Source organism: Trachurus trachurus (genome assembly GCF_905171665.1).
Source record: "Trachurus trachurus genome assembly, chromosome: 13".
Lineage (NCBI taxonomy): Eukaryota > Metazoa > Chordata > Actinopteri > Carangiformes > Carangidae > Trachurus > Trachurus trachurus.
This window is the reverse complement of record NC_139892.1, coordinates 29,134,522-29,156,230: the sequence shown is the minus strand read 5'-3', so window position 1 is coordinate 29,156,230 and position 21,709 is coordinate 29,134,522. Positions and strand designations below refer to the sequence as shown.

The following is a 21,709-nucleotide window of genomic DNA, read 5'->3' as shown; positions in this document are numbered from 1 at the left end:
ATGCTAACTTTTGTGTCTTTTCAAGTTATAACCAGGATTAACTTTTATATACACAAATAAACCCTTAAATTCCTCTAGTGCCCTGTGTGCCGGCTTTTGGTCTCACAGCTGAAACCAAACTCCCTCTGTCTCCTCTCAGGAAGCAGGGAGAAAACAGGAATTCTGTTTTATCTCAGATACAGTTGCTATAATCCCCCAAATCCATCTGGTTTGGGGTTTATGTGTTTAAGACTGTGTGCAGTCATGACTTCCTTCTTCTGAGCCCACTATTTTAAACAGTAATGAGAACAGACATTATAGTGCTGGACTGATAGTCTTATATATCATCAGTGTGTGATGTCTAACTTTATCCATGATACCTCATTTGGCTCCAGCTGCAACTATTAGCTGATTGCTTAATCAATCTACAGAATGTTAAGTCATTTTTCAAGCAAAGAAGCCAAACATTTGCTTCTCTGATGGGATTTTACTGGCAGATTTTCCTTAGTTTACATTATAGTAAAATTAATACTTTGGAGTTTTGGACCATTGCTGACAAGGACATTTGCTGTCGTACCCTCGACCTATACACAGGAATTCATAGGAAAGACTTTCTGATACTTTAGAAACCAAACAATTAGTGATCAACAAAATAATTCATTATGAATTATCCATTAGTTGTAGCAGCTCTACATTTGACCGTTCCTCTAAGGACAATGTGGGGAGATATACTTCCATAATAAACATACTGAGCTTGCTAGTAGGTGGATAGTGTTACCTTTGGGCACATCCACACTAGCTGTTTCCCTCTGCGTCCAGTCTTTGTGCTAAACTAAGCTCACAGCTGCAGTGCCTTCCAGCTACGTGCATGGAAACTGTTTCAGTTTCCCAACTATGTTTTAATGTGAGGATACGGAGATAATTTAAGTCCACCTGAATGTAATTTGCACTATGTCCCTGTTCCACATGCAAAGGCTATGGCTGTATGGGCTCTTTACTAACAATCCAAGTGCACTGAATGTACAAGGCACTTCTAAACAGTGAGTATGGGAGAAACCAGTGTATTAAGCCATTTTGTTCTGACATTTCAGTTATGTGTGATGTGTGACATTGGGCAGCTACTGCCACTTTAATTGTGGAAACTTCACAAAAAGAAAGTTAAATGTTTTTCCAAAGATTTAATAGTTTATTTTTATGTTTTCCAAGCTGTCTCTGGAGCTGTCTGACCACAACCCACAATTTGCCTTAATTTCTTCCAAATGAAAATAGCTACTTGGAGCAGCAGCACACAACAGAAATGCAAGCATTGCTGCATTTTGAGACAATAGGAAAGGAAATAAAGAACAAGCATATTTGTAGAAGGACTTTTATCTACTCAGCTCAATGCAAAACAAAAAACAAAAAAAAACTCTGCAAATAGCCCGTACAGATCGATCCAACTTAGCAGCTTTTCATCCAACTGACAAATCATATAAAAACAAATTCCTCACAGGAGAAGGACAATAAAGCAGCTGAAGGTGTTTGGCCGGTGACTGGATGACTGGATTGGATTAACGCCCTCATGTGAGCAGTCAGTGCTGACTACAGATGCTCTATAAATGAGGTCGAGTGATGGGGCTGAAGCTGGGCGGTGTTTGCGCTCACGGTGTATCAGGTTCCACAGGTGCAGAGCTCCCTTCGCCTACGGCTGATCCGCCTTTCAGAGAAGCTTTCTGCAGCCCTCTCATTTGTCTGAAAAGGGAGGAGCAGGTCTTACTTTCACAGAGTGTGATGACACACCAGCCCACAGGTGGATCGAGTGCTGCTTCACAGGCTTTCTGTGTGGGACATTCACACAGAGAGATGCTATGACAGCTCCTTGTGTGGGATTTAATACCTACAAGATAAGCTGTCCATACCTGTGGTTTGTCAGAGATTATATTGCGTATAAGCTCTCTGACAATTGTGGTGACAGTCTCTTCTGCTACCTACTAGAAACCTACTTAATCAGACTAAATGAGTTCACAAGAGTTTGCCACTATAAACTTTACCTGTCGGTTACCTTTCAATATATCTGACACTAAAATCAACAAAATCTACTATTACTGCACAAAGAAAAATAGAAGGAAGTGTTTTACAGTTTGATCAATATTGATGAAATTATTATCTGCAAAGCTGTAATCCACTGGAAGTGGTTACAATGATGGGTTGATTCACAAAACCCCCCACTTCTTCCTCAGACAAAGCAAGTTATAGAGAGCCATAGAGGATAAAAGACTTGTTTTGTCTTGTTAGCACCTAAACCCTTTCATCTGTTTAAGTAGTGGATACTTAAATCCTAAGGATGAAGGGCCGGAAAGAGCAGGGCCAGTGTAACTCGCCGTCCTCTTGTAATTTTATAGATCTTCTGGAGGTCGTTGTCTGTGTGCTTAATCATGTTCCAATCTGCTCTGTCCTTACTTTGTGAAGTATAAATTTTCTCATTAATTACTGACCATATTTCACCACACATGGGGATCATCTGCTGAATTTCTGCCCACTGTTCTCACAAGCAGCTAATACTGTAGAGCTACCCATTTGGCAAAGCAGCCATAAGATAGTCCATAAATTTGAGTTAAAACTTCTTTATCATATGAATGCGCCAAAGATAGGCATACATTAACATTACTAACTCAAATGTTAATTCTAGTCTGGTAAAAACAAGGCATTAATGCCTTCAAAATATATTTTTTACATTCAGGTTTTTGATGGACTAAACTACTTTGTTTAGGTCTGAGGCTCACATCTGTCAGGAATATGACACCTGTAAAATCCCATCCGACTTCCTTTGCTGGTCACTAACAGCCGGTGGCAGCTGCTTCATATGAAGTAGGCTAACAATGGCTGACAGTTTGCAGGTCATGGTCATCAACAAGGGAGAAATAAATTACATCTGACTCTGTGTCAGAGAACCTAAAAAGACAGGCAGAAAAAATGAAATCGCTTTCATGGTGATTACATAAATTTATATAAATCAAGCAGAGCTAAACTTTTAGGTGCAGTTTAAAATCTCTATTTTATGTTTCCTTATTCATAGAAATACTATTTTTATTGTGTTGCTTTGCCAAAGCAGGAAAAAAAATGATGCAAGTGGAAGAAAGATACTACTATGAGAGAGAGAGTGTGTGTGTGTGTGTGTGTGTGTGTGTGTGTGGGTGGGTGTCTGGCCTCTTTCCCTGGCTTCATCTCCAGCACCTCATGTAACACACTCACTGGAACAGAATGTGGACGGAGATAGAAAAGCATTAAAAGGATGGTTTTACTACGAGCTACACTGTCTACAAAGCCTGAACAAAAGAAAGTGGATTTTGATACTACTGGGATTTTGTTTCCGCTATTCCTACGCACAGATAATTTTACTACCACACAAACACCCTAGATCCTGACAGTCAGGACACCTGAGGCCATCCTTGCTCATGCCGTCATCACTTATGTAATGATATTCATTTCTCCCTGCAGTTCACCTCACCATGCTGACATTTGTGAGCACGAGCCATCTGCGAGCGAGTTCACACAGCTATAAAGCGTCCAAAGGTTAACAAAATCTCAGTTTGTTTTTTTTCTAAATGTCAGCCTCACGGTGAAGCAGCCTGCAGATAAAGGGTAATATTACTGCGTGCTGATTGTATGTTTCATAAGGACCTTGATTGAGCTCATTTATATTTTGACCCAACAATAACCCAATGATGTCTGGATATTTTTTTTTTTTTTTTTTAGTGAATCTGTTCTATTACCAGACCAACAAATGTATTGTCCTAAATTTCATGCAATAAATAATAAAGACCTTATTGTGCCTTGATTGTCTGTCATTCCTTAACCGGGGTATTACATTCAATTTAACATACAAGGTACTGCCTTAAGATAAATTAACGTTATGGAAAGTAGTGACCAACTGGACCATATAGATGTCCCTATACCTCAGAACTACTATAGACTATATAGGCAAACAGATCTCCTAATGATGAACATTCAATAAACACATTTTGCTGTTAATGGCGTAATAATCCTTTTAACACAATTTATTAATAAGGTTTCCTCCGATTATAAATGCTTGGTAAGGCAGCATTTTTACATTGTTATGTTTACTGTTCCTTCCTGAAATAGACCTGCATTTATTGGACAAAAATAGTTGTGTTTGCATGATTATTAAAGTAGCTCTGAGAAGCTGTTGAGGCAAAGACAGACAGTCAGATTGAATTTGTGAGCAATTAGAACATGACTCATCAAAATTGCCAGAGGTGCAGCTTAGACTCACTGCACATGATAGCAAACTGTAAAGGAAAGAGCCACCTGCCAGAGGACAAGCTGGCAACAAAAACAGTGCGAGAGGAAGGGAGGAAGCAGGAAGGATGGATGAATAGATGAAGGGAGGGTCACAGGGAGGAGGAGCAGCCATCTGCAGGCTGAGCAGAAGCCTGCAAGATGCCCTAATCCATCCTTAAGTGTGTGAGGAGGGGAGATGGCGCTTACAAGTATTTATAATCCCCATGCACTCCTCCATCCCTCCATCCATCTCCTTCCATCAGTGTGATCAAGCTTTGACACTGAGTCTTTATCAGAGAGGGAGTGTTAAAATGTGAAATGCTAATCCAGCTGCTCATAGGATGTTTTTGTTCACTATGAGATTATAGCTATCAGTTATTTAGGACTTCATCCTTATTAACACCAATGATAATAAGAGCTGAAAGGAATAGTTTGACCGATATAGAGATATCAAAGCTTGTGTCTCAATTTCCTCCTGGCAAGAAAGTGTACATCTTCCTGATGATTCAGGAGGGCTTTTATGTCTTGTGTTATGGCTTCAGGACTCTATCTATAGCACAGTACTGTAACATTGTTTACTATAGCAATTTAGAGGAATAGTTCAACATTTTGTGGAATGCATATACAGTATTGTGCCAAATTGTTCACCCACATGTCTGTCTGCTAAACATGAAGCTAGTGCCAGCAGCTAGTTATCTTAACTTAAAGCAAGGAAACAGACCTGTGGAAACAGGTAACACTCTGCGAAAAGGCAACAAATTTCGTCCACCAGCACCGACCCCAAGAAAGAGTTTGGCCAATAACTCTTCCTTAACATTTTTGTTTTACACTTGTGACGCTTGTGACAGAGCCAGACCTGTTGGTAAGCTGAGCTAAACTAGGTTAGCGCTTATACGTTACCATACAGACATACAGTAGGAATAGTAAAAGAACTGCCTGAAATTATATGGATTTCAATCTTAGCTATACAATTTCAAACCTCTACAGATTAATTTATATTGTGCTGGACAAGCAATCAGATAACAACACAGAAAATGTAATAGGATGCTGTAGGATCTTTTGTTTTCCTGGTGATTTCATCCCACAAATTATACGCTGTATGCAGAAAAATCAATCCACTTTCATTAACTGCTGCTGATCTGGATGTAGGGTGGGGGGTTGAGAGGCAGAGAGTTAGTCTATCCCATCAATTGTACCGGGAGCTGATCTCATGCATGCATGATGCCGTCACCCTCACCCACGCAGTACACAGCAAAAAGATGGAGGCGTACGCACACGCATGAGGGCCTGCACTGCGAACATGAAAGGAAAGTAGGGCTTGAAAGGAGATGCTTTACGTTTGATCTGGCTGAGGGGCGGTTTGTGGAGGGACGGAGTGGGTGGAGGACTGTGCAGGGAGATCAATGAGAGTCCTGAGCTTTAACATGTTGCACATGTGAGAAGGACCTACTGGTCTGTTAAAAAAAAGTGCTAAAAGCTGCTGTCAAGGTTGCAGTAGGTGTGAAACACCCCAATCTCCATTTTACTACCCACTGTCACACATTTGTGAAGATTCAAATGCTGTGAAAGAACAGGAGCGATCGACTGGTTTTCACCAATTGAGCCAAAATGAAAGAAGTTACATGCTACAAATTTCTCCAGACACATGTGACTTTTAGCTGTTTTAATCACAGATGGCTGGTCTAATTTTAGCTCAGCTTCAGAGGGCAGATTTCTGCTCAAACAGGCGATCTGCAGCGACAGTGGCTGGCTTCGAGGAGCTGTGGCACTCCCACACTAATCCTGTTGAATGCCTGCACTGGACGGAGGGGCTCTGAGATTGCCAAGGAATCGCCTGGCCTATTAAAAGGAGAGCTGCTGGCCAAGTGTATGCATATGGCACTGGAAAAGCAGTGCTAGACACAGGCGCCTCATTTTTCCTTCAAACAGCATTAATGAATCAGCGTTTGGAGTCACAATCATCAAGAAGCGCAGCGTGAAATCGCAGCACTGATACAGATTAAGTGTGGAAGCAGCAGCACGCTTCAGGCTATTGTACAAACTGTTTATCAAAGTAAGAGAAAGAGGATGTTATGCATTTTCAATCATTCTGCAATAATAAAGGTGTGATATTCACAACACATCCGTATCTTCTTAACCACATACTTTATTTTCTTTCTTCATTTATTAAAAGCAATCACTTGGCATTTTGGGAAATAAGTGTATTGACTTTTTTGCACACTGTGGATGCAATAGTCAGTAGTTATCTTAGCTTATCAAAAAAGAAAGAAAAGCACCAGCTATAGCCTGACTGAGCCTTCTCTCTATTATGCTCAGGCTCTTTGTCTTATATGCTTTTATTTTTCTGTGGAGCACTTTATAACTTTGTATAGAAAAGTACCAGAGTTATTATCATTATTACAAAGCATAACACTTCTTTGATAAGTTATTATATTACTGTAGCTGGGACATCAGTCATATACATAAATTCAAGGCATTCAAGCATGCAGAGCGAAGGTGCAATCCTGAAATACAAAACCTCATCAGTCATGACTGGTTCCGGTTTGGAGTGTTTCTGTTATCCTCCCTCACAGTAATAAAGATTTAAAAAATCAATCCTGACACAAAATCCCACAAGGCGTTTGTGTTAAAAAGTCATTAAAATTTAAAAAAGGGTTTTACATCCAGAGGTTTCATGCTCCTTTACCCAATTAAGACGCTGTGTATGAGGTCATCCCATAGTGGGATAATTCACGAGCCATTGCCTAAATTAAGTGGTGTGGATTTCAGCGCGAATTAAGTGTCAAGATGTCTTTTTGTCAAGACACTCTAAGCTCCTGTGGAAGAATGAAGAGGAATATGCCAATGGCTTGTTAGCTGGTTCTAACGGCACATTATTCCTGTGTAACGGCCTCCTTTTGCTCTCCATGGGGTTTGTTTTATGGCTTTCGAAACCGCCAAGATCTGTTTCATGCAGCCCAGAAGCCAAGTGGGACAGTTTCTCTTTAATGAGAATTTACTCCACACTTGGCCACCAGAGCTAGGGCATTAATCACAGCCACTTCAAGGTAAAGTTTCACGATTTAGCACCTATAGACACATGAACTCATGGCAGGAGAGTAGAACGACAAGCCATGGCTTTGCATGCGCTTGTCATAAATCACATTTTATGCAGTTGGTAAGCAGAGTGCCCCAGCTCATTTCTTTATGGAGTCTATACTTTTAATGCCTAAGCCCATTGCAGGCAAAGACCAGAGATTGATTTTCCAGGGAAACAAAGGTTAATTTACAACGACAAAGAGGAATTATTTGTGAGTATCAAGAGAGGTATAACGTCGGGTGAGTCTGGTTGCCTCGGTGAAGCGATGAATGGTGAAGAGATCACTTAACAAGCTCAAAACCTTATTGACCCTTATTTGAGTCAATAGGCATCTACGGCCAGATTGACACTCAACTAATACAGACCACAAGATTGTAATTGTTGCATCAGCTCCAGATTATTTCACCTCATTTCGAACCCTTCCTCTCTGACCACCAGCAGCAGGTGGGCTGCACAGATAATCCCACTGACCACTAACAACTTATGGACCAGAGAGCTTTTAATTAACCTGCACCTGTTCACCCTGCGCACCGGAAAAGGAAATGACACACGCCTACAGTTTGCTAGTTTTGCTAGAAAAGATTTCACAATAATGCAAAACTACATCAAACTGCTGGTAACAACAGAAAGTCAGAAAGCCTTTAATTTTCCTGCATGAGGCCTCCACTCCATACACATACCTCTCTAGTTGACCTGCTATGTGTGTGTGAGATAACAGGTGTGGGTAAACCATTATCAGCTTTGCTGTGTGAGGGAGTTATTTTGGTCTGATCCCACAAGAACACCTTTGGAAAAATGTGCAATGCCCTCGGTGACACATCCATCAATTACTGAGATGTGGAAGAGTCCAATTACCACTTGGAACCAGTGTAGTTCTTATACATCCACACAGTGACCAACCCTAATGTATTGATTGTTTCAAAGAAACTGATTAGCACACCTGGTTTTGCATCACATGAACTGTGTCAGAGAGTCTGAGGTGAACTGCACACACTGCAGAAAAGAGATAGGATAATGGTTTGGATTTTCCCTTGTCAAAGTCTGTGACCTGCCTCGCTCTGATTCACCGTTATCAGAAGAACAGCCATGAGTCTGATGTGTCATGAGTCACTTGTCTTCCTCTCAGGCAGAAACACTGGAAACTTTCTTCCTCTCAGCCTCGTCTTAACTTTTCTTCCTGGATGCCGCTTACCTTCAAAGAGTGATGCCTCACTTTCTTCTGAGGTATCAAAAAGGAAAACAGACTTATATAATGTGAATTTCGGCTTCCAGTTTATTTGCATTTCCACTGAGCTGTGAAGGGAAAAGCTCCTTTTCCTGATTTGTCATTGAGCTGATTCGGGTATGTGAGGTGTGCACATCACTAGCAGTGACAATTTCAGGTCCTGTGCTTTTGTGTCCATGGTAACTGGGAGGGAAGGTGAGGGCTTTTTAGGGTTGTGTGTGTGTGTATTTCTGTGACAGAGAGAGAGAGGGAGCCGTTGTGAGACAATGAACACACAGACACGCACTAATTCACAGAAAATAAATAATCAGTGCTCGCTGCTCTTCTCACAAGCTGCTACGATAACACCTCCGCTATGCTGTGGCTCCTGCTTTTTCCTCATCAGTCTGAATCTGTGTAGAGTGCGCAGAGATAAAAATCCAAAACAATAGAGAATCCGCCCCCAGCATGCACATGCCCTCCTCTGACAGACTGTGAGCCAGCTCTGAGCTGTGCCTCCTGCAGTTGTCCACTTCTCAGCTTTGCGGATGCAATTTCTTTGTTCAGTGAGGCGAGGTGCTGACGTCAAATCGCCTCCTTTGTTTCACAACGCCTCAGCTGCATTGTTCGACTAGCGTGAATTCTTCAACCTGCTCCTGTTGCTGGGAGCAACAATGAGATAAATGACAAGATTTTTCAATTAGCGCATAAAAGAGCAGAGGGGGACCAAAGAAGGAAATAGAAAAGAGGAATTGGCAAAAAAAACAGAGATGTCACCCGTTCCTCGTCAGAATAAACCATTTGCGTAAAAAGGAGAATCTTTCTGAAAACTGATCATCTTTCATTTTGTCAGCTTAATTAAAAGGTGCACTGTGACAACTGCTTAATTTTCTTTCATTATATTTACTTTCTGCAACAAGTTCTTTACATAAGCAGAGGTGTGATTGAGTTCTATGTATTTGACTGTTTTGTTTGTTTTTACTGTACCTAAAAGGATGAGTAGATTATATGTCATCATAAGGATAATAATACAATTTCTTGATGCTATCTGTGAATCCTTTCATTATTATCAGCTCAGCAAAAAGCTTTTTAAATAAGGTACTTTTCTGATTCAGTTATTAATCAATTAACTGAGAAAATCATTGGCAGATTAATCAATGCCACAAACAATCACTAGTTACCAAATGAGGTGTTTACCGCCTCAATCCTCAGTCCAGAAAACAAGTGCTCCTTCATCCTGAAAGACTAGACTGAATGATCCATCCGGACGTGCACCTGACAGAGCGACTTCCCTTCATGGGATCAATAGCTGGCCCGCGCTGAGGGAGGAAGAAGGAGTTTGAGAGCGTTAACGCTGTGTTGACATATCTGAGAATGAGCTGCGAGTGAGAACTTGAGACCCAACACAACCAACACAAGGGAGTTAATGCACTTGTCACTGCCATTGAGCTGTTTGGTTAAAGGACCACCACAGTAAACAGACCAGCTAATGAGGGGAAGATGGAAGAGTCTTGGCAGGAAGGAAGCTCCCATTGCTTCCAAAAAAATGGGGCGGAAAGGCTTAGGGGCAACTGAGCAGTGACCTTAACACTGATGTGGCCCCTGTGGATAAATGGCGATAATTCACAGTGTGTTCACTTCAAGTGAAGGGCTTAACTGCTCTGCCGACACCTGTTCAGCTCTACAGAGGAGCCTTTCACTGAAGACAGGTGCCCCGGCAGCGAGCCGCCCACTTCCCCTCGCTCCGTGCTCCGCTCCCAGCTGCTCGCCTTTCAAACCTCAGACACAGATTCCTCACATGCCTTCCTGTCCGCTCAGCAACCACTGCAGCGGCCACCGCTCCTAAAGACAACTCCCCAATACAAACAGGGGCTCTCATCACAGGAACATTTCACATGACAAGTCCACATGGTGTGGAATTATGCAGCATCAGATGGTTTACTGTTAAACTGGGTATTGTTAATTTCCATAGTAACCCAGGCAAGTTCCCATAGAAGTAGCTAATGTGTACACTTCACTTCCTATATGAATAACAAGAAGTCATCACCTCTGTTTGGATCATCAGTTGAGTCAAGTTCAAGAGAAATTACGTCATAAAGTTGCGCATTTCTCAGAAAATCCATATTTCAACATCCATTTCTTTAAATGGAATGAGAAATGAGAAACTGTATACTGTATACTGTAACATGATAATCATTCAAATCCATGCAACTGTATTTAGTTTACTACCGTGTATGACAAAGAAAATAAGCTAATTTTCACTTTTGAGAGGCTGGAAGAAAACAAACATTTGTCAGTTTTACTTAAAAATGATAAACCTATCTCATATTTATTGACAAAATCTCTCCAGCAGGCCTACTATGCAATAATAACACAACAGGTCAAAGAATAGTAATAAAGATTTTGTTGCTTGTTTTCCCCAATCAACAGCCAAAGATACTTAAATTACGTCACATCAAACAAGAAAAAGTGAGAAAACCGAGCAATTCAGAAGTGTACAGTAGGTAGGTTGTGTTTATGTGTTGATTTAATTAATTTATTGGCCCTGATGAACACTGAAGCCTCAGTTTGGAACAAAATTAATTATATTCAAAAAAAACAAAAAGGTGCAATAATTTCTGTGGGAGTTTGAACATGTGTGCACACCGCTTCTGTCTGCTCTCTGCAGCTCAGTGACCTGTTAACAAGACAAACAGATTGGAGGGGGGTCAACTGACACACTAGTGAGTAGAGTGCAGAAATAACCACACTAAGCACTGATTCCTTCCAATATTGGTTGCTGAGCCCTCTAAAATGGTCATTAACACCCCTCACACACCTCTGGAGAGGGCTCACATGGTTTTGCGGTGGGAACAGGCAGCGAGGATGTATGTGTTATGATAAACATACCTTTATCTAAGCTGCTTCACATAGCATGCATACCCAGGCACGTGTAAGCACTAGCCATGCTTCTCAGATTTGGGCCAACTGGCTGCGATCCAGCAGCAGGGCTGGGTCTGGCGGCTGGGTCCCAGCATGCTCGCTGTGTGAGGGGCAAGGTGCTTCACTGCATAGCTGGAATGTTTTCCATCTTTGTTTGGCCCAAAAGGCTGAGAGATTCATTTTAAAGCAGCTCTTATAGAGGAGGGCAAGTTGGGGCATGTCCATAACTGGTTCTTATTGGCACCTGAATGCACATTGTGTAGCCTATTTATGGATATTATTATGAGTAAAATTAAAACCTATAAAGTGTAGGGTTTACCTCTACACATTCCATTTCAGGAATGATGACAATTTCCATTTCATTAGTTGATTAATTATTTTCTCTGAACAAAAACCATCAGGGTCTCCCTGAGCCCACATTGAATATATTTAAAACGTTTTGTTTTAAATCAATAGCGTAAAACTTTAACCCAAACGTAAGTCTGAAAATCCAAATACACAACAACCAAACCTCTATGGCCATGTTACCCGGATTTTGTAACACTCCGCCCCTATGGTGGTAATTTGGTAAAACACCACTACATTTAGGAATATGTATATAAATGTACTTTATTAGTTGCAGACCTGCCCTGATATAGTAACACTGGTGGATTAAATTCCTTAACAAAACATGCAATTCATTACATTACCACATTTTAAATTGCCACCTGGTGAACATGGGAGTTTAAGGGCACTGGGGGGCCTGTGGGAGCTTTTCTCAACTCAGCTTGTAAACCACCGAGATGTCATTTTCAGCTCTTTGCAAGTAACATGCGGTCAAATGGTAATTTGAAGTTGCGAGTGATTCAGGTGTCTGGAAGCTGAGTCACAGCTTTGAGACTTTCTCTGAAACCACAAATTGCCTTTCATACCTTTGTCAACCACATAGCAAGTAAAATGACACTTCGTGCGGTCACAGATTTAGACAAAGTCACGGTTCATGTAGGAGTCAACAAGGGTTCTTTGTAAAACATGCAAGTGTTTCCGATGTTTTTTTTCTGTAAAGCTGCAACTGGCTGAAGTCTCAAGGCTGTTTTGCTCAAGAATCAAATAAAATCACTTTCAGAAGTCTTTGAAAAGCAGAACTACAGTATGCCTGAACGGGCTGTCACTAATAAACTCCCTCTCAGCCAACAGATGATGTGACCTGAAAGTGACTCACTGAGAGACGCCCCGTCACACCGATGAGAAGAATCAGTGGTGGAAGTAGTACTCGGATATTCTGCTCAAGTAAACATACAGTATAGCACATCGTGTAGAAGCAGTTAATCACATGTAGCATTCCTGCATTTTGTTGAACTAGAGCTGCAACTGATGTTTTCTTTTATTATGGATTTATCTTGACTATTTTCTTTATGAATGGATTGTTTGGTTTGTCACAAACAAACAGTCAAAATTATGAAAATGATTAAGAAAACTTCTCACGTTTGAAAAGCTGGAACCACGAAGCGTTTGGGATTGTCACATTAAATTGATTTTAGAGATTAATCAGTGGAAAGCCACGTGAGAATTTAAAGGGCCCCTCCTTTTTTTCTGTACATCCATGATAATAACAATAACATCTTGTGTGCAGCTGTGTGAAATGGTCAGGACACTTTCTCCCAACGATGTCATCACCACAGCTGCGTCTCTAAAGCCTCTCAGCTTCCTCCCCGGAGACTGCCTCAATTACCTTATCCTGAACCACACCAGCTAACATCTATCTGTCCGTCTCTGGGGTGACAGAGGGCGGACAGAGGGACAGCTCAGTGGAAATGCTTAGGAGAACAAACGCTTCACAGAAAATCCACAAACTACAAGAACAAGAGCGTAAAGTAAAGCAAGTTTCCACTGCAAATGTACAGTATAGTCACAATAATTCTTTGTTTTCTTTAAACCACTTTTAGATGCTCATTATTTCCTGTTAATGTCTTGATAATTTCTAAGAAATTAGTTGTTTGAATTAGTTGTGTTCTTGTTATCTTACAAATGAATTTCAATGCCAGTTTACATCACCTGCTATCCTCTTCATACAGGAAAAGGCTCAAAGTTAGTGCAGTGAAAGTGATTTATCACTCTCTATATTTCAATGTAATTCAGTTCAAATTCTGTGATTCTTTCTAGTAATTTACAGACCACAAAATAAAGTGTTTCTCTTTTCTTTTCTTTACTTACTTACACAGTGGGGAAAAGTGGACTCTTTGTTTACAGGTGAAACAAGGCATGTAGACAAAAGAGCTGACACAGTTAGTCACTGACTGAGATACTGGATTGTCTGTATAATTTCTCTGGTGTTTACACACCAATTCTAAACCAGCTGTGGGTCAAAACTGCTGTTTTAGTTCAGTTTTCATGCTGGCTTATATGCCTTCCAAACGTGGGTAATTACTGGCTATCGGATGTCAACATCCATTTCCTTACATCCATAAAACACTGTGATTTGGGGTCATTTCCTGTTGTTTGCTTGGATTACATTCCCAGGCTCAACTTGGGCCCATTTTGTTTAATTCACATCAAAGCTAAAATACCATCATTCCTACTAGGGATGACACCGAGTGCAGCTCTGTTTTAGATCACTTTCAGCCATGTCCAATATTCACTGATTTAAGTCTCTCGAGTGTTAGAATTTGTTAACTTTCATATCATGGTAAACTGAGTTTTTTGGGTTCTGGGTTCCAGCTCCTCAGTTGCAAATATTTTTCATCTTTTCTTAGTCCTCTTTGATTCAAGTCGAATATCTTTTAATACTATCCAACCTGAACCAAAGATCATGAGTCACACAGTCCATACTTTGAAAGAAAACTCCATCAGGTTTGGTGTTAAAGGGCCTTTCCTGCAAGATCTATAATTTCGAATTCAGAGAGTAATACGTCTGAAGCAGGGGGAAGTAAACACATCCACGTTAAACTTTAAAGATCAGTGACTTCTCATATAATCATACATTTCAAAGTCCAGGAGTGCGGTGGCGTGTAAAGTTCAGGAACGTTCAGTCACTGACTAACTTCCGTGCTTTTCACTTCAGGTAGAAAAAGAGAAAAGAGTGGTCGGTACAGCTTCACAGCATGTTTGTCCCTTAACTTTACAGGTGCTGAGCATCATGGAAGTGTAGCGATGTTTAGACAAGAGTATAGAGCACTGACTGTTCTTCTTTCACACAAATGCTGCTGTATCTCACAGGCGTCTTTTATTTTGTCCTCTCTTCTCCAAGTGAGTGGCTCCTTCTATGCATTGATGTGTTAAAATTTACTGAGCTGTTTCCAACTCTGTCACCCCAAGTACATCAGCTGACAGCAGCCTCAGTGCACAGCTCCAAGAGGCCTTCACAGAGCTCAAAGTGCAGAGCGGAGAGGCCTGAGGGCTTTCACTCAACTAAACACAGCATCTCTCTGTGCGCAGCTCACTGACCGCCGTTGTCGTCAGAGAAGGATGGGACACTGAGGTCCCCCAGAACTCTCCGGATCCGGACCCAGGACGCCTGTGCAGCCTTTAGGACACCTGCGGGGGACTGTGAATGTCTCTGTGATGGGGCTGAGGGACGGGGATGGTAATGAACACACAGTCATTTATCAGCCATCCGTGGCATTGGTCCTATTCAGATACAGATACCCACTGAGACACAAAGCCCCAGCTGCTTCAAGTGCCAGGCTGACACACAACATTGGGCACCAATGCAACACAGCTCCATTTAGCCCTTTAAGAAACGCCCCATCACAGTGACTGAAGTGTCGCTCTCTATACGTCCTTCTGCACGGCTGCATGCACAATGGACAGAAGTGGATTTATCATGTGTTTAGAGAAGATAAATCTGGCTATAGACAACTAAATGCGTCTCTAATCACATCTGTTCTTAGACTCTTTTGGTGCCACATGTATAATACAGCAGCCTTTGTAAAGGTTCCCTCTATTTTAAACTTTAATGGTGAATAAATAATTAACTAATCCTTTATGGATCCGTTACATACAATGAATAAGAACAACTCTTCAGTCCGAACAATGTAAAAAAAAATTCTTGTACTGTCTTTTCAACATTTTAAGGAAAGACTTTCTCGCCAAGAGTTAAATGAGATGGTCATGTCTGTTAAATATGAAGCTGCAGTCAGCAGTCATTTAGCTCAGCTTAGCATTGAGACTGCGAGGTGGATTTTGTTTCCTTTGTACCTTTGTGCAGAAGTGGGGAAGCTGTTTCCCTGTGTCTCAAGTATTTATGTGTAACTGAAGCTATTACTGTAGTAGTGCAGCAATCAGTAGATGATCATCAGAAAATTACCTGAAACTGTTTTGGTAATTGATTAATTAACCATTTTTGAAGCAAAATTAGTGAAACAACTTAAAATAGTCTCTGATTCCAGCATCTCACTTAAGACAATTACTTGCTTTTCTTTGTTATACTGTATATTATAGGAAGCCATAAGGGGAATTGTGATTTTTGGATTTCAGTGATGAAACAACCAGTAGATAAATAAATAATGAAGCTAATCACTAGACTCTCTAGTCATTAGTCTCACCTTATAAACCCAGTATAATTTTTTCTCCCACTACATCAAACCACACAGATTCAAATGACAGACAACTGCTGTTGGAAGAAGAGTAAAGGAGGGAAGGTGGGGGGGTGGGGGAGGTGGCTGCTTTCAGCTGTGGTGCTCACAATGCTGCTGACTGTGAGCCAGGGCATTCAGACTAGAAAAACGTGGGAGAGCGCAGCAGAAGAAATGAGTATCACCTCCATCACTGAGGAGAGAAAAAAAACTACTAAAGTTCAAATGAATCACTGCTCATTCCAAAAAACACTCCCCTGGCTTCTGGACAACGAATAATCGAGCCATGAAAAATTCTCATATTGGCCCACTTCGGAGCTCCTCGTGACTCCGGGTAAGTCAGCAGTTGCACTACATACGACTACGTGGAGGGCTCGAGGAAGAAGCTCCCGAGCCGAACAAACCAATTACACCCCTGTCAAGGCCGTGGCACAGCACTGCATCATCCCCACAGAGACACCACTGTCACATTGCGAGTCAGTACTCTGGCTCAGTAGACCCAGGACTGATGAGCCATGAGACCTGGCATGTGTGGCACGGCAATAAGCCCTACTTAGCCCGCACACAGAGAAGGAAATTGTGTTACATACCATTAAGTGTTATTCTCCTTTATTAAAGAGGCAGTGTTGTTAAAACAAAGGCCCGCCCCGTTCAGCACACACTGAATTGTTAAAGCATGTGACTCATATGTGATTGCAGATTGTGTTAAAGCTACAGGGCTGGGCTGCTTTTACCCCATGACTCCCTCAGAGCGGGGGCAGCCTCCAGGACTGCTGCTGCTGCTGCTGCCGCCGCTGCAGAGTATTTAGACATTCCTCCCCAGGGTGGGAACACAGCCCATTAGCATCACATGCTAACATGCCTGTGGACACAGAAGCACACACCAGCTCTTTTCAGTGCTCTGACACGGTGAAGTAAGAGCAATTCATGTGTTTCCTCAGGAGCCACTCAGGGATACTTCACTTTATTTGGACTTTCTCTGAAGCAAAAATACAGGATGGACTTCTTCTGAAAGTATTTATACTCCCTCTATTCAGCGTTTATATGCCATATATGGACACTCTGGCTTTTAAAAGACTATAATATAGTTGTGAGCGTAAGTGTTTATTAATGCACTTGTCCACAACTATAACTCCTCCTGTGGATACCCATTGGTGGAAACTGATGTATTAGAGGATAACAGTTGGCAATAGTGAAAAACTTTGTATTATAGTTTTAAACAGATGTAAGAACATTATAAAACATTCTTTATGTATCTTTATTAATGCCTTATATGTATAACTTCAGACTTGATTAAAGCTCAATAAGATCAGAAGATCACAGGTCAACTTGTTTCAGTTGTTGCTTTAAATAGGATTTCCAGGTTTACCTCTGAGGTCGAATAAAGTTTATACAAAAAAAGTGACTACAGTAGATACAGATCCTCTACTCTCAGCCACACTGTCATACAGACCAATTAATGTCTTCTCTTTAATTGATGCAGTGTGCCAGCCCAGGCCACTTTCAGCTCTCTTGGCCAACGAGCGCCTGCGTCTTTTGTGATGGGAGTTCAAGTTTATTGAGGCTGACAGACAGTCGTTAGCTAATTCTTTGCCCATTGTGCAACTGGGTTTTTTATTTTTTGCTGTAATTATTGAAGGCTGTGTAACATCCAGTCCAGGCTTGCCAGCTGAGTCTGCCCGCTTTCACACTGATGGCTGTGCCGCCGTCTCCAGAGCTCACTCAACGCTCTGTCGCAACAAGCCACAGAAGAATGCTGCTGCATGACATTGCTTCAGTGTTAATAATCCTTAAACAGTCGTCACTGAATTTATATATTTTTATACTGTGACTTACGTACTTTACTCCACTTTGCCCTATTGCACGTTTAAAGCAGCATAAAGGGTTTAAAACACACTATAATGTACCTATGTGCAAACATAGGGACATTTTAGGTGTTTTTACATGCACAATATTTGTGAAAAAATTATATTACCAGTGTGTTACTGCATTTGTCTATGTATTATTTCTTTATCCAGCTGTTTACACATGGGTGTCCACAAGAGACATTATAGTACTTAATTAAGAGTGTTATTGTCATTTTATATTGTTAAATGGACTTTTGCATACTCAGTCACAACTGAATGAGGGTTTTCACTACCTGGCAACCCAAAACTCCTTATTAATGACCTATAATTGCTGTTTTTCAAGGTGTTGCTGCAGCTGTCTTGGGTTCATGAAGTTCAGACAGACAGGGACGAATCATCACATTTGCATTGACAGCAAAACAGGAGCACACAGTTACTCAACTAAAAACTTTCATAAATTGTGAAACTTTGGTAAAATTCAGTGACTCTGTGGGAGTCAAAAATGAAAGGAGCATAAACTGGAGGATGAGCACGGAGGTGGGCAGGATGAGGAAGACAAAGCGTCGGGCCAAACTCATTGATCAGCAGTGAGCGCCGATCCTCCCTCGCTCGTTTTATTCATCCAAATTTCTGCTTTTCAGCCAGATGCAATTTGCTGCTGTTTAGTAAGCCAGAGGAGGCTTCCTGATGACTCAAGCTACAAACCACCAACTCACGACAGAGTGGTTAATGTATTCACACAGCAATAGTCCACATCTCCACCTCCCTCTTGTCTGTTTTCCTGACAGAGGGTCGTGACAAGTAAAACACGTTGACATCATTTTTCATTAGATATTCCACTTTCCTGATGCCAAGTGTTGGTTTCTTTATATGAGTTTCCCCAGGGTATCTTCAAGTTTCATCAAGTGAAACTGAAGATATTTCGATATCTTTTTTTCAGTGCCACTTTTAGCCAAACAGCAGCAAGATCAATTTTGTAAATGAAATGAAACTCCAAACAACTGCAGACCACTCAGACTGAGCTGATTTCTAAGTAGAAATCCAGCGAAGAAAAATAACCACAGCATTTCCATGACTAAAAAAACTGAATCTAACAATAAAAATGCTATATTTAACTTATATTCTGGAGCGTTAAAGCTTTGAGGAGAAGTAATGTGATTCAAAACTCTTCTTTAGGAAGCGCAGACAGTCACCTTATCCACAAAAGGTGAGCAAACAGGTACGTTTTTGTTTTGTCTTTCTCTAGTCATCTTTCTCCACGTCATCTCGTAAGCTCTGATACGCATCACACCACATGTCAACACTGGTGAATACTACACAGGGCCTGCTGTCCTACTGTAAATTATCTAGACATGATTCAGTAACCATAACAACATTGCTACGCTTGTGTGTGTGAATAAGAAATATCCACATTCATTCACAACAGATGAATAAATGAATGAAGCTTTTATTGCTGTGTCATTCGTACAGTACAGGTATACAGCAGTGTCTATTTTGAGTCCTACATTTTCTTGTCAAATTGCGGCTTCAGTAAAGAGAAAATTGAAAATTTAAACTGTCAAATATTTGCTTATTCCAGATTCTAGAATGAGAGGATATGTAAACTAGACACGTGTGAACAGGATATGTAAATTGACAACATGTTTAACTCTACAAAACAATTCAAAGACAACCTTTCGTTTTGGTATGCACATTATGTTCTTAGTTCAGGCGTTTTGACGAGACAATAAAAGTCTAACCATTGATGTGTTGATATAAAACAGTAGCCTACACATCTCCTCAAAGACAGAGCAGAGCTCGTTTTCTCATGGCAAATGTGTCCCATTTAACAGCACATAGAGAGATAAATCAACATGAGGCTCTTGACTCCATTCATGTCCTGATTAACCTCCTATTGGTGCCAGAGGGCAAAAATCTGTCATCAGGCCTCCTATTGACCTCCATTGTTAACAACAGTTTAATAAGGGACCCATAGACCACAGCACACTAGAACTTACATGAATAGAGGACTGACTGATTAGTCAATTGACAGACAATGATTTGGCAGCCGTTTTGATGACAAAATTTGAAGCTTTAAGTATTTTAAACAAAAGTGCAAACAATTTGACCAGTTTTCTGAAAAACTGTCATGTTTACTCCAGCCCAAGTTGATACTTTACAGCACAAAAGCCAAGAAAATCTGTTAATTATGTGACCTCAGGTGATTTGTGGGCATTGCCTGCATTGCCATTGGTATGACAAGTTTAATTCTGTACATTGCATGCTTTTCTCTTTAGTGTGTGAAAATGAGTGACTGTTTTGAGACGATGTCATCCTCAAAGTTAAAACAAAGACTTTCTTTCTACAAGTCTTAACATAGACTTCGGTGTTCTGCAGATTAGGAGGTGACCTCGGAGTGAAAGGTCCCTCAGTGGCCCCCCAGCGATCTGACTGACACTGATGAAGGTCTAATCCTGGACTCAAGGCACACACACACACACCTCATCACCCACAACCCATACAAACTCAGCCACCCCTGAGCCAAAACATAGACAGGATGAGGAGGCAGGAGCCCTCTACAGGACACAGACACCACAGCATGACAGACAAACGAAAAAAAGACAGTAAATGATTATTTGCACAATTTCAAATCTCGTGCGCCATTTGGTCCTAACAAGAAAAAAAAAACCCTCCTGTAGGCTACCTGTCATAATAACAAAGACCTGCATCGGCTCATGGCCACTGTTGTTTTTGTCTGACATGAGGAGAGAGGATGTTTGGAGAACACACACCTGAACCTTTAAGGGGGAGGGGGCTCAAACCGCACTGTATTGTGTTGTGTTGTGTTGTGGGACTCTAATGTGGAAAGGTGAAGAGGACACACCTACACATCCTTTATTTACTGTTGCTCGACCGAAACTACACAAGGCTGTAGACTCAGGTATCGCCCTCAAGAGAGGTGGATCTTTCCCCTCTCTAGTCTGCACACAAACACACTGATTAACACACACACGCATCCACGCACAAAAAAACACACATATTGTAGGCTACCTTAGAAATTCTTGCAGACAGGTGTCACAGAATCGGTGTCCGCAGGTAGACACTTGGACCGGCTCCCGCATCGCCTTGCTGCAGAGCGGACACTGGAACCGTCTCTTTGGCTTTTCCAGAAACTTGTAGTCAAACCCGGGCATCGCTGCAGATTCTGTGGGTAATTACCGGGCCTTCAGCTGCAGGTTTACGGATTTAAATGTCTGTCCGATCCTCCAGAAGCGGGGGGGGGTATCCAGCTGCACTGCCGTTTTAAACCGACGAGGGGTTCATTTCACGTCCCTTCCGCCACCGACAGATCGGGCTTTTCAGAGAAGGCGAGTCCTCCCCGAGCTTCTCCTCCTGCAGCCCGGAGACTGATGGCAGCCAATGCGCAAGACAAACACAGTCCAGATGAACGGTGCCGAGGTGATCGCAGATTGATCCCGTGTGTGTGTGTGCGTGTGTGCGTGCGTCCCTCTTCTCTCTGCAAAGTCAGGCTTTATTCTGGCCGGCGGTGCTGTTGTGTGGCCCTCTACGTCTCTCCTCCTCTGTGGATGCAGTACTGACACACTGAGCACAATGCATAACCCCTCCGTCTGTTTAGGTGCACCGAGTCCCGCCTCCTCCTCCACGCAGGAGGAGTCAAGAAGCTGAAACACTGCTCACACCATTTTATCCCTCTGATCTCTCTTTATAGGTCTTTAATTGGCCTCTTTGTCTGGCTGGTGGTCTCTAATGAGATGCGCTGTTTGTTTCTCCTGAGCCTACATTTAATATTTTCTCATGTAGGCTATTTGTCGAGTAAAACCCCGTTTCTCTCAGTAAACCTACA

The 21,709-nt window shown here is 41.6% G+C and overlaps 1 protein-coding gene across 2 annotated transcripts in view; it reads right to left on the bottom strand.

The window, feature by feature from the left end:
* The window catches only part of traf4a (tnf receptor-associated factor 4a), a 38,171-nt gene extending 16,764 nt beyond the window's left edge, over positions 1-21,407 (bottom strand). Inside the window, exons 1-2 of one of the 2 annotated variants that reach the window (XM_083985883.1) lie at positions 20,896-21,006; positions 16,753-16,880 (exon numbers count right to left, since the gene is read on the bottom strand). In XM_083985883.1, the coding sequence (XP_083842009.1) occupies positions 16,753-16,757 (5 nt within the window). In that variant the 5' untranslated portion in view covers positions 16,758-16,880; positions 20,896-21,006. Of the gene's footprint in view, positions 1-16,752; positions 16,881-20,895 lie in introns of both variants that reach the window. The other variant, XM_083985882.1, reaches the window with a different exon arrangement.
* Between the last annotated feature and the right edge of the window lie 302 nt (positions 21,408-21,709).